Source organism: Trifolium pratense, linkage group LG6, assembly GCF_020283565.1.
Source record: "Trifolium pratense cultivar HEN17-A07 linkage group LG6, ARS_RC_1.1, whole genome shotgun sequence".
Lineage (NCBI taxonomy): Eukaryota > Viridiplantae > Streptophyta > Magnoliopsida > Fabales > Fabaceae > Trifolium > Trifolium pratense.
Genome location: NC_060064.1, coordinates 15,771,680 through 15,785,127, shown reverse-complemented (window position 1 = coordinate 15,785,127; position 13,448 = coordinate 15,771,680). Strand labels below are relative to the sequence as shown.

At 31.2% G+C, this 13,448-nt stretch overlaps 2 protein-coding genes across 2 annotated transcripts; one reads left to right on the top strand and one right to left on the bottom strand.

Moving 5' to 3' along the window:
- Positions 1-1,784: 1,784 nt before the first annotated feature.
- Positions 1,785-5,085, bottom strand: LOC123892577 (alpha carbonic anhydrase 4-like). Its single transcript, XM_045942395.1, has 7 exons — positions 4,998-5,085; positions 4,339-4,550; positions 3,965-4,071; positions 3,657-3,759; positions 2,629-2,787; positions 2,478-2,531; positions 1,785-1,917 (listed from the first exon to the last, which is right to left on the bottom strand). Exons 1-7 carry the CDS (start codon positions 5,083-5,085, stop codon positions 1,828-1,830), a joined length of 813 nt encoding a protein of 270 aa, XP_045798351.1. The 3' UTR covers positions 1,785-1,827.
- Positions 5,086-8,259: 3,174 nt separating this feature from the next.
- Positions 8,260-11,992, top strand: LOC123891811 (protein FAR-RED IMPAIRED RESPONSE 1-like). The gene is made up of 4 exons (XM_045941695.1): positions 8,260-8,272; positions 8,378-9,426; positions 10,545-11,687; positions 11,768-11,992. The coding sequence occupies exons 1-4, from the start codon at positions 8,260-8,262 to the stop codon at positions 11,927-11,929; spliced, it is 2,367 nt and encodes a 788-aa protein (XP_045797651.1). The 3' UTR covers positions 11,930-11,992.
- The last annotated feature ends 1,456 nt before the right edge of the window (positions 11,993-13,448 follow it).

The following is a 13,448-nucleotide window of genomic DNA, read 5'->3' as shown; positions in this document are numbered from 1 at the left end:
TTAACTTTTAAGTAGTTAATGTTGCTTAGGACTTTTAAGTAATCTACTTTCCTCTTTTCTTCTTCTTATTTTTCATCCAATGATAAGTGGTGGTTTAACATTAATTTTATAACTCTAAATCTAACATCTATGAAACCAATACTTTTATAAATATATTATTATGAGTATAAATATAAGCTTCATAGAAATTATCAAAAAATAGACAACTTTATTATATGAGTAAAAACAGGTTTCATAGAAATCACAAAAAATATTAGGTCATCGTATACATATAGATCTCGTATAAATTATCAAAAAATAGACAAAACTTTATTAATATTTGAGTAAATATATAAGTCTCATATAAATCACAACAAAAAACAATAGATCATCGTATTAACATATGAGTATAAATATAGGTCTCATAGAAATTATAAAAAAATAGACAAAATTTTATTAATATATATGAGTAAAAGATATAGGTCTCACATAAATAGTAGAAGTAAAATGTAAAAGAGTATAATGATTATAATAATATTTTTTTTATTAAAATTTGGTATTGGAAAACAAAATTTATCCTTAATTTAATTTAGTGATTTGTCAAAAAATTAGAAAGAGTGTAAAGAGTACCAGAATATGAGGAGAAAAAAATTATCTTAATTTAATTATTTGTCAAAAAATGAACATGGGCAATGAAGAAAACTCATATGTATGAAATTAGATCAGTATGATAATTTTAATTACTTAAGGTTAGAAACATGTTTTAGAGATACTCCTTCTAACTACAGCGCTGCAATAGTAGTAACACACGCTTATAACTTGAAATAACATGTCTGACAACATCATTTATCTTAAATGGCGATGTTAAGCATCCAATTTTATTTTCGGTGGTTGTGTTATATATTGACGTATTCTAAGTGTGAGAAAAATTTAAAAGAAGTTTTGTAGAAATTAAAAACGAAAGTTGTTTAGGATTGAGGAGACCCAATGCCCGTGCTCATTGTACCGCTCGGCACATTCCTAAGGATTTGACCGACCCACTTTGGGGATCCATCTAGCCCTCGGATATCAATGGACGTAAACATCTCTGTTCGTAACATACGCTTAATCATTTCATGCCTTAATTTCTTTGATTCTCTTCTGCCATTGTTGGGATACCATGAATGTCTCCCTCCCAAATAACTAAGACTACGCGTCGGGCCTATAAATACTCCTTTCTTCAAAGGACTATGATATGTTGTCATATAACTTTATACCTCTTACTTCACGCATTTTACTAACTTGAATATCAATGTGTTTGCAGTTACCCCTAACATTAACAACTTCCACTAGGATGTGACGTGTTCGACGTTGGACACCTTCTTCTTATTATAAAAGATCAAATTTGATATATTTAAAGAGATAGAAAATTTAAGACAACATTTTGATTGACTTGTCACAACATAACATGGTTTTTAAATTATTAAATGTTCTGCCAAAAATAAAATTATTGAATATTTAAAATAATATAAACATGTGAGTATGTGACGATATACAACTTACAATGAAAAGTATATTACATGCATGAAGAAAGAATTGAGCCAAACATAAAACTTCTTTTTTATTACTACTAAAATTGATTTTTTTTTAAAAAAAATATTACAAGTCAATACGATGGGTGGCTAAAAAAACAATCTAACAGTTAATCTATTGCAGCTGGGATAGCTATTGCCAAGATTCATTTTCCACATGTACCCACTTTACACACAAACATGACTCACTATATTAAAAAAAAAAAGAATCATTTTTGTTTGGCAGCGCTCCAACAAACCACCACAAACATTGTTACTAATTCATAACAAAATCTACTTATTCTTGTACTACTTTCTTTTTAGAATTATATGAAAAAACTTGTTTTTCACCAAGATCCTGAGTTGGCCTTGCATTTTCCTCAAATCCCTGTAAAACAATCATTATTTAGATAAGACTAGTATAAATTTTTGTGCTTATTTTTAGTGACATTATTACATTTAAAAAACTATGTTCTACATTTTGAATAATATTTATCAATATATTTTCTTTAGGTAATTATAAAATATAATTTGAAATTTTAGGGTTGTATTAACTTAGACATGCACATTATTCATATTTTCAAATGATCTTTGTTCATATGTTATCAAATGCATATTGCAATCAAATACTCTAAATGACCCAAATAAAATAAAATTGGTCGAGTAATTTGTTGGCCATAATTTCATCCCTTCTGAGAAATCTCGAACTCGAACTTTGGCCCATTCATATTATAATGTCCCTACCAACTCAATTATGCTCATGGGGACCAATATTAAATGTCATTATATTGCTACAAATCGATGGAAAATTTGATTAAAATTTTGTAATTTATGAAACCATTTTAGAATATCGATAATATATCAGTCTATTGATGCAATCCTACAATTTCAATGAAATTTTTTGATATTTTCTCTTAACTTTTATCTACTTTATGTTTATATACTTACAGGATGAACAGCTTCTTTCAAAACCTTTAGTTGTTCACTCGAGACTGTCCTCACCTGTAATAAAAAATTAATATAAGTTTATAAAAAGTGTGTGTGTAGTACAAATGATTGTATACTATAGTTAAAAAAATTCATGCGAAAGTATAGGAACCTTTTGCAGCACTGTCCAAATAACACCTTCAGTACATGGTGGAGTTGTAAGAGAACCAATATATCTGTAATAATTTTTGCTTCCAAACTTGATTTTTTTTGGGTTAATTTTTCCTATATCCATATCCTTGTCACCAATTAACTTTATTTTTTCAAGCAACTGCAAAAAATATAATATAAAGTTTTTAAACATCAAAACATGCACAAAAAATATTTTGCAATGAATCTTTCTGTCATAGTAATACCATCACTATATTTTTTTTATATACCTAATACCATCACTATATTGGATTGCTTTGTATCTTTTATTTTTCCACTACTTTATGACTCAATCTTTTTAAATTAACCGATCAATTTTGATTTTTTAATTTTTTTTGTCAAATAATTTAGTGGCTAGAAATTTCACATTTAAGGTGGATAAGTGGGATGATCGGGGTTCGAACTCCGCCCCCTGCATATATAATGCAATATCTTGCCAACTGAGCTAACCTCACGGAACTGATTAATTTTGATGATATGTCAGTGTAAAACTTTATACGTTGTCAATCAATCATAAATCATCTTTATCCGTAAAGTAATTATGTCGATAGTTTATCAAATTTATTGATATAATCAAGTTCACAATTTCGACTTTGAATAGGGTTTCGATTTATTTTACAACATTTACTAATATATATATATATATATATATATATATACACACAAGTATACCTAAATGCAAATATTTGTAAACACTCGTTTTAGATTTAGATATGATTTAGTCATTGCAATTATAATTTTTCTTTTAGTCGATGTAAGTTTTTTTTTTAAATTTAGATTTAGCTTTTAAATCTGCAAGAAACAAACACAAACAGTTTTTATTTACTATGATTAACAAAAAGTTGTAAATTCATTGAATAAAATGATATTTAAACCTTAATTTTAACTAGGTAACACATATTTATATGTATGTAAATGAGTAGTGTCCCTAAAATACATCCATAGATAAAATTATGAAAGTAATTACAAAGATCAAGAAATATATTAAACCTTTGAAAGGAAGGAATCTTGACCTCCAATTTTATACCATATTCCAATAACAGCTATCTCTCCTTTAGAGTTTTGATGAACTGCATGTAGTTCCATATCAAACCTACAAAAAAACAAATACAATATAGCAATCAATACATACACATATCAATAATAATAATAATAATAATAATAATAATAATAATAATAATAATAATAATAATAATAATAATAATAATAAAATGGTGTATGAATGAGTTTATTGGTGCTTATCTTAAAAAAATAAAGTAGGATAAAGAATCCTATTGATAATGAAACGGCAGACTCACTTTGTTCCATTCAAAGTGTGCTCTGCAGGTATATGCCAATGACAATTTACTAGTTTGTAGGAGATTCCCTTTATGTCAAACTTCCCTGCATCACCATTCCATACGAGCTGTCAAAACATTAGGCATATATATTAGTTTCGTTGATTGATCGTATATTCATAAGTTTAATTTGAATAAGATTGACCATGTCGTGCGTGATTTTAAATTGTGGTACACAACTACAATTGCGAACGCAATATAACGAATTTTTAGGTCTATGCAACCGCAATTTCTAATGTAGTATAAAAGTTTGCATCTCAACTACACTCACATTTAAGACCTTGACGTACATCATGAATGAAAATGATGGACTAGTTGGTGAGATATTGGCCTACCTTGACATCATGACTCCTGTTCTTTAGAACAGCGGGGGCTGGTTTGTAATTTTTTTCAAGTTTACCAAGTTCAGGGAGTTCTTGCACCATATTATTTAGGATATCAATTGGAGATTGTGATTTTCCAATCCCACAAAGTTTCCATTCTGGTTTTATCTTCCCCCAATTCTCTGGTCCTTTACTATCTCCACTTTTGTAGTTGTATTCAACCTCTGATAAAAAAATGGTCAAAAACATTAAAAGAAATAAAGCATTAATGATTATAATTCAATTAATTGGACCGACAGTAGATTACAAAGATCCTTAAAACAATGAAGAGACAAGTGTTGCATTAAGATTGTCATTCGTAGGAATTAAGCAATATCAATTAAGACGATTATTCATCTTATATGTATGAAACAAAGTTTCGATGAGAACATATATAATATAAACTTGTGGAAGAAAAAAAAAAGGAAAATCAAATTAGTTTCATTTAGCAGGGAAAATTTTATTGAAATTAAAAATTACCAAGACTTGTGCAAATATATTACTAAAAATCTTAGTTCTATCAATTGAAAATGTAATGGATGATAACAATATTCACCCCTTTTACTTTTAAATTTTTCCGTCTTGAAATTTAAAAAATTGATAGAATGCTTGAAAACAAATATGATTCATACCACCATCAGAATGAGAGACTGATATTAGAAAAGAAGATGAACAAATAATGATTACTAAGAAAACCACATAGAACAAGTTTGTAATCATGATGTTGTGTGACTATGGTGATCTTGTTATAGTGAAAATGCTATTAGAATTATAATATAATATATATAATATATTGCATTGCATATTATTTATAATGACTCTTAAATGTTAAAGTATAATGAAGATGTAATAAAATGCTATAATGTCGTTTTATTTGAAGGCTCTTATTTATATTTGCCTTTCAATTTGCCTATTTTTACGTACAACGAGCAATAGTAACAAAAATAGAAAGAAGCTAAAATGTCTTGTCGTGTTGACCAACAAACAAAAAAAAAGGCAGAAGACATTATCATTATATTTTTTGTTGGTAGATAAGACATTGTTAAATAATGTTTGGTGTTATGTTAGTTTTTAATTTTATGTTACTTGGTAAGTTGATTAAGGAATAGTTTATGTTATTATGAAGGGGTTTTTGGGTCATGAAGCCAACCCTTTGAGTAGGACTTTGCCTAAGCTCCACTTCCGGTCCAGGGATTTAGTCCCGTTGCTATGCTTCTTACAATATTCAATTAAAGACCAAAATATGTTAAATCTCAGTTTTTTGTTGTTGTTGTTGTTGTTGTTGTTGTTGTTGTTGTTTGTCTTGTTAGATTTTTTCAAGTTTCATGGTCATTTGGGAAATGATCACAAAGATGTTTATGAGACAGATTAACATGTTAATGTTAATTGTAACTTGTATTTATAAATTTTTGTAATTCAAATTGGCAACTATTAATTTAATACACAGATTCCTGTAATGGCGCGTGCACACCCACACACATATTGTCAATAGTGTGGAATAGCATACCAGTGATAGGGTTTGGTGCGATGTCATCTTCTCGCGAGCCGCCTACAACAATGGAGGTTGTTGCCGCCTCAAATTGCGGCAATTCCACTATACTAATCTAGACTCACTACAATGTTATATGAAACATATAATATATAGAAAAGTTATTTGACAATGTAGTTTGACAACAACCAAATTACTATAAAAGCAACCAATCTATTTTAAAAGCAACCAAATATTCAAATATTCTAAAGGGTAAGAAAAACTTGCAGTCTCTTAGCACCCTTTTAAAAGGTGATAATTGAATTATAAATTGGGGAACTATCAAATGAGAGGAGTTGTTAATACGAGAGATGAGAGCATTTAATAATAGTCGTTGGATTAATATATACGGTTCAGATCAAACGTTAGCTTTGTTTCAGCGTGTCAGCGTATGTTTTCTTACCCACGCACAACTACTATCCTCTCTCTCTCTCTCTCTCTCTCTCTCTCTCTCTCTCTACAACACCTCTCTTTATACTCCCGGATTATTTTCTGGAAACCATTAACATTAGGATTTGATTTACTTACCTCTTGCTTTGTATCAAAGAAATAAATAATCGAAAAATAAATAGAAAATAAATCTCCTACATCTAATTAACCCCTTTTTGAATGATTTTCAATTTATATTTTTGTAACTAATAAACCTTAAAGAAACATTTTTTGTTATTCATCATTGGAAAGTGGTGTAGGAAGAACAAACATTAGCTATTGTTTTTTGTATCTGCTCTTTTCTTTCTTTTCTCTTTGTTTTACAAATGAAAACCGATAAGTGCCACAAACTGATAAGGATGAGCTTAAGCTTGGAAACAATAATTATTGATACTCGATTTAAAAAGCCATGACTTTCTAGCTTCCGAGTTATTTTTTTGGCCAGGTTTGTAGTTGAAAACACAAAAAGTTTTAAATTGACTAAGATTCATATAACCAAAACAGTTGCAATAATTTTTCACATATTAATTAGCCAAGTTTGTTGAGATGAATTACATTAAATAGAAGAGTCAAGTAATCCGCAGATCTTGCGGCGTTTAGCAGAGAGAATAAGGAAGAACAAGGTTGAAGGGAAAGAAAGAAAAAAGCTTCCAGGGAGAAAAACAAACTTTCGTATGAGAGATACTGAGAAGGTTAAGAGTCACGAGAGAAGATGCATAGGGATAGAAGTTGAAAAGATTACACTACAATTAAGAAAATTAAAGATCACAATAAAGATTGATCCGAGGGTTCTCATTTAACCCTCTCATCCTCTTATTTAAAAATTCTCTCACTTGAAAGTTCCCCTAAGTTTACCTTTAGGATGATATTTTTTGCACCCACATTCTTTAAAACAAATAATTTTTTCACACACCATTTGTCAACCAACCCTTTCTTCTTTTGTTATTGGATGTCTCTTTGATTCTCTTCTTTAACATGGTTGTGTTGCTTACTCTCCTCTCTTATCTTCCACTTTATTTTTCATAATTTCTATCGCAATTATTCCATTTCCTTTCTCTTGCGGTGGTGACATGAAATACACTTTTCACTCCGAACGAAATAAAAAAATCTTATAAGAAATTGAATTACATGAAGGTCCATTTCATTTTCATTTTTTGTTTGAATATACATGCATAGTTAGTGGTCTCATTCAATGTAACACACCAGCAACATTATAAAAATCACATAAATGTAAATACACCAACTCGAAAAAGATTATTCATTATTATTATTATTATTATTATTATTTTTATAAAAGAAGAGATTATTGAGAGAGAAATTGTTGAACAAATGGGTGCAATTTGTTCACGTGGCCCTTGACTGGGTAAGTCATCCTATGTGGCTGTCCACGTGTGTTTTTTGTTTATCACGTGTCGAAATCTAAAGACATTAGTTAAAAAATCAGCACCGCTATTTGGTACGACAGAGTCAAAAACGAAAGGCAAGAAAGCATGCCCTGCACATGCGCTGTCCCACATAAATAATGGTTTTTAGGTTGTTACAAATAATAAATAAAAAAAAAAGCTAAGACAACAAAACCACTCCTGGAAAAGAAACCGCCGCACCTTCTCTCGCGCGCAAACGTCTCTCCTTTTGCAGAACATCCTAATCAGTTGCAGAACATCATATTTACAGTAATCATATTTGCTGTTGTCGCTATCATTTCTGCAGCTGTCGCCTTGCCGCCGCAACCCACAATCCCAACTTTTTGTTTTGTTCGTTTCACTTGCAACAACTTAATATACAATTAATTACAAGTAAGTACCCTGCCTTATGGTTTTTTCATCAGGTTGTTAGTTTATGTTTTATGGATACAACTCTGTTTAGTTGCTGTTGGTTGATCTTCTATTCATTTTGACTACATGGTGTGTTTGTAGATTGGTTTTGTGCTCAAATTCATGAGTATCTCTTGTACTTATAATTTTTTTTGTAGATTGTTGTTTTTATATCATATAATCTAGATAGAGTATTAGGAATTGATTCATTTAGTTTTTTTATTTTTTATTAATGCATCAGTGGGAGACAGAGTTGCATCTTCATTTGACGAGGAAATAAGTGAAGGAAGTAAAAAAAATGATGATATTTTAGATAAAAAATTGCCTTATGATGGTGAAAATCCTAGGGCTGGGATGACATTTAGCTCTGAAGATGAAGCTACCGACTATTACATGAATTATGCTCGTTGTATGGGTTTTGGATTTCGTAAAATCAGTTCAAAAAATGGAGATGATGGAAAAAGATATTTTACTTTAGGATGTAGTCGAGCAAGAAAGTATGTGAGCAATTCAAAGAATCTTTTGAAGCCAAATCCTATTACAAAAACACAATGCAAGGCTAGATTGAATGCCTGTATGTCTTTAGAAGGAACAGTTACAATTTCAAGTGTTATTCTTGAGCATAATCATGAATTAAGCCCAACAAAAGCACGGTATTTTAGATGCAATAAGAATTTGGGGCCTTATATGAAAAGGAGATTGGAACTTAATGATCAAGCTGGAATTAACGTAAGCAGAAACTTTCGATCATTGGTTGTTGAAGCTGACGGTTATGAGAATCTTAGTTTTGGCGAAAAAGATTGTAGAAATTATATAGATAAAGTACGACGGCTACGACTTGGAACAGGGGATGCTGATGCTATTCAAAACTATTTTGTTAGGATGCAAAAACAAAATAGTCAATTTTATTATGTAATGGATTTGGATGATGAAAGTCGTTTACAGAATGTGTTTTGGGCAGATGCGAGATCTAGAGCTGCATATGAATATTTTGGTGAAGTCATAACGTTTGACACCACTTATTTGACAAACAAATATGACATGCCTTTTGCCCCTTTTGTTGGGGTGAATCATCACGGTCAGTCTATTCTATTAGGTTGTGCTTTGTTGTCGAATGAGGATACTGAAACTTTTACTTGGTTATTCAAAACATGGCTGGAATGTATGCAAGGACATGCACCAAATGCCATAATTACCGATCAAGATAGAGCAATGAAGAATTCAATTGAGGTTGTCTTTCCGAAAGCTCGTCATCGATGGTGCTTGTGGCATATAGAGCTGTCAAAATGGGTCGGGCTATTGGGCCGGCCTATTAGGCCTATCGGGCCAGACCTTATCGGGCCAGACTTTAGCGGGCCGGGCCTTATCGGGCCAGACCTTATCGGGCCAGGCTTTTTCATGGGCAGTCATGGGCCGGCCCACGGGCTTCTGGGCCGGCCCCTTAAAAAATATTTTAAAAAATTCTATAATTTTTTTATTGTTATATTTTGATCCTATTTTTACGCATAAATTATATATAATCTTTTTTATTAGTTTTGTCGTTTTATTATTTTTTTTAAAACAAATTATCGTTTTATTGTTATTATTTGTGTTTTGTTCCTATCTATAATCTGTTTTATTCATATTTCTAAGCATATCATGTTTTTATTGTATTTATCTTATATTCTTTCTATATTTTTTTGTTGTGAAATTACAATGAAGGATATAAAACTTGGAATATAGTTAAAACTACTAAGGATAAATTAGTAACTTTGGTAGTAATTAATTTGATTATATTAGAAGTAGATATAAAATACTGAGATACGAGGTGGAAATCAATACCTATGTATAAAGAGGATACAAAAAAATTTGGTGTGAACTTTTCATAATAACAACAATACCCTTAATTTTTTTTTTGGGCAGCAAAAAACTTTTATTAACAAACTCACCATAACATAAGACGCGTCTTTTTTTTTAGCTGTAAAAATCTTTTATTAACAAACTCACCAAAACATAAGGCAAAATAGAAAATGTGGATCACACAAACTGACACTGGCCGCTAATAATAATAATAATAATAATATGACAAAAAACTTTTTGGATTATGATGAGATTATTTGTTAGAGATTTGTTTGTTTGTTTGATGAGGATAAAGAGGATGATATTATTGTTTGGGAGATTATGTGAGAAAATATAGGGATATTTAGATATAAAATAAATTTAGTACTAGAATCTGTTTTTTTTTTCAAAAAAAAAAACTGAAAATTAGTGGGCCGGTCCATCGGGCCATATAGGCTTTTACTTATTGGGCCGGGCTAGGCGGGCTGGGCCACGAAGTTAACGGGCCAGGCCGGGCCAGGCCCTTTATATGAACGGGCCCCCTCGGGCCGGGTCGGGCTGGACCGGGCCGACCCCTTTGACAGCTCTAGTGGCATATAATGAAAAAGGTTCCAGAAAAATTAGGTAGACACTCTGATTATGAGTCTATCAAAACACTCTTGCATGACATTGTATATGATTCTTGGAGTAAAAGTGATTTTGTAGAGAAGTGGGAAAAAATGGTGGGATATTATGAACTTCAAGATAATGAATGGTTGAAAGGGCTATTTGATGAACGAAATCGTTGGGTTCCTGTGTATGTGAGAGACACGTTTTGGGCTGGAATGTCAACTACACAAAGAAGTGAAAGTATGAACTCTTTTTTTGATGGGTATGTAAACTCAAAGACAGCACTTAAACAATTTGTTGAACAATATGACAATGCATTAAAAGACAAAATTGAGAAGGAAAACTTGGCTGATTTTAATTCATTTAATGCTACAATTGCTTGTGTAAGTCATTTTGGTTTTGAATCTCAATTCCAAAATGCATTCACTAATGCAAAATTCAAAGAATTTCAAGCTGAGGTTGCTTCTCTGATGTATTGCCATACTTTATTTGAAAGATCGGAGGGCTTGATTTCAATATTTTCTGTTACAGAAAATAAGAAAGTTTTCAATAAAACTCAAGACATAGTTTTCAAGGTATTCTTCAATGAGAAAGACTTTGAATTACAATGCACTTGTTGTTTATTTGAGTTTAAAGGTATTTTATGTCGGCATATACTTTGTGTGCTTACACTCACTGGTAAAGCAGAGTCGGTGCCACCAGGTTATATTCTGTCACGATGGAGAAAGGATATAAGGCGGAGACACACTCTTATTAAATGTGGTTTTGATCATTCAGCTAGAAATCCTGGACTACAACGTGTTAACAAAGCATGTGATGCTTTCTACGAAGTTGCTTCTACAAGGATAAATACTGAAGATGATTTATCGAAAGTGATAAATTGGATTGAGCGCTTGAAAATTGAGTTACCGTGTAAAAACTCATCTTCCAAGATTGTAGAACAAGATGGTTATGTTCAAAACCATATGACTAGAATTCTTGATCCATTACCGACCCGATGTAAAGGGCGTCCTCCTTCAACAAGAAAGACTTCAAAAGTTGACCGAATTGTCAAAAACAAGATTGCTAGAAAGAAAACTCAAAAAAGAACCCAAAAGAGTAAAACTGATCAAAGTCAAGAAGAGGTGATCTTGAATTATTCAAATATATTTTCTACACTTTAATGTTGTAATATACATGTGTATAACTTAGATTTTTATAGCAGGGCCTGTGTATCTCTAGAGTTCAAGAAATTGCAAATGAAAAATATTTTAGATCTCAAATTATTGATGGGATTGGAACACAAGAAAGCATTCAAGTAAATGGAATTTATTACTTTAATTTGATTCAACATTCTTGTTTATTTAAAATTGATCGACTAGTTTGATTCTTAATATGACACTTCATACTAATTGTTTGTGTTTTGTTTGTAAATATTCATAGCATGAGAAAAGTTATTCTCAGACTAGTGGTATTGTTGGTAATTTAGCTCCCTTCAATCCAAATCAAGAATACACTAATGTAGAAAATCCAGACATGCAATTTGATAGAGGTAAGAAATACTATCAAGTGCCTAGGCTTTTAAAAAACCATGTGACTAGTTTATGTATCTTAATTTGCACAATGTTGTAAGTTGTATATCATCAAGTCATCAAATTGTGCGCCGTCAATTTAAAAAGTACTGTTGAGAAGTTGAGCAATTTTGGCGATATGATATTGTGTAAAATCTTTGGTTTATTATGTTGATGATTTACAAGTTTTGTGATCTTTAGAGATTTAATTTAATGAAAAAACTCAGTTTTGCCTTTGAAAATCAATTTTAAGTATGCTCCATCTTCCTTCCTTTGATGCATATCTGCTACATAAAACTCAGCATTATGAATCAAACATCCGTCTTTTACCAATAAAGAGTTTTGTTTTTGAAAACTGCAAAATATATTAAACACTAACCAATGCACTATAGTAATATGGAGGAAAAACCAAACTGCCAGCGCAGTAGCATCAGTAGCTTGCCAATATTGTCAATAAACACAACAAAACCAGTAAAAGAGTTTGAATTGGAGTTTGTTTACATTAATGCTATAGTAAAAATACTGATACATATATACAACAACTTAAGCTAAAATATAGACACAAACTAAGCCAAACTATAGGAACTGAATTTGAGTAAACTATAAAATCCTATATTTCAGTTTCCAATAGAAACAGATTCACCTTATCTTCTACAACCAGGAAAGCAACAAGAACTAGCAAAATCAAACCATGAAAACACATACTCAACAGCATAGTGACAACTGATAACCTGACAACTCATAACCTCTTCCTCATCTATACCAAAAATGAGTTAAAAAATTATGAAGTAATAAGGGTCGGTACAGTCACTAAATTCAACAACTACTACAATTGAGGATGTTTGTCAATCAAGGTTGCGTCAATAGTCTAATTCTATTTCAACACTCCAATAAACCCATTCACCCAGAAATTAATTTTGGTTTATCTGTCACCGCCTTCATCCCATAGTGATTAGAACGATAATCATAAGGTAATATCTACTCCCAATCAGAAGGTAGTCTCGGAAAGGTCATGCGAGCATTGAACGGATAAGCCATCGTATATGCGAGGGAGACAGAATCATGTTGATCGATCGGAAGGTCATGCGAAGAAGAAAGAAAGAAAGAAAGTGAGGATTGAAGCGGTTGTTTTTTTTTTTTAATGTTTGAAGTGCCATGTCATTCTCAATTTTCTTGCTTTGACCTTTTCGGACAAACAAGCATTTGCTTGTTTGTCCGAAAAGGTCAAAGCAAGAAAATTGAGAATGACATGGCACTTCAAACATTAAAAAAAAAAAACAACCGCTTCAATCCTCACTTTCTTTCTTTCTTTCTTCTTCGCATGACCTTCCGATC

What these genes read in the sequence shown, in the direction of transcription:
- LOC123892577 (XM_045942395.1), bottom strand. Translation starts at nt 5,085, where the DNA reads ATGATTACAAACTTGTTCTATGTGGTTTTCTTAGTAATCATTATTTGT. An exon ending in AGTCTCTCATTCTGATGGTG is followed by an intron (nt 4,551 to 4,997) that starts GTATGAATCATA and finishes TTTTTTTATCAG; the next exon opens with AGGTTGAATACAACTACAAA. An exon ending in TTTGGACAGTGCTGCAAAAG is followed by an intron (nt 2,532 to 2,628) that starts GTTCCTATACTT and finishes TTTTTATTACAG; the next exon opens with GTGAGGACAGTCTCGAGTGA.
- LOC123891811 (XM_045941695.1), top strand. An exon ending in ATATAGAGCTGTCAAAATGG is followed by an intron (nt 9,427 to 10,544) that starts GTCGGGCTATTG and finishes TGACAGCTCTAG; the next exon opens with TGGCATATAATGAAAAAGGT. An exon ending in CTGATCAAAGTCAAGAAGAG is followed by an intron (nt 11,688 to 11,767) that starts GTGATCTTGAAT and finishes TTTTTATAGCAG; the next exon opens with GGCCTGTGTATCTCTAGAGT.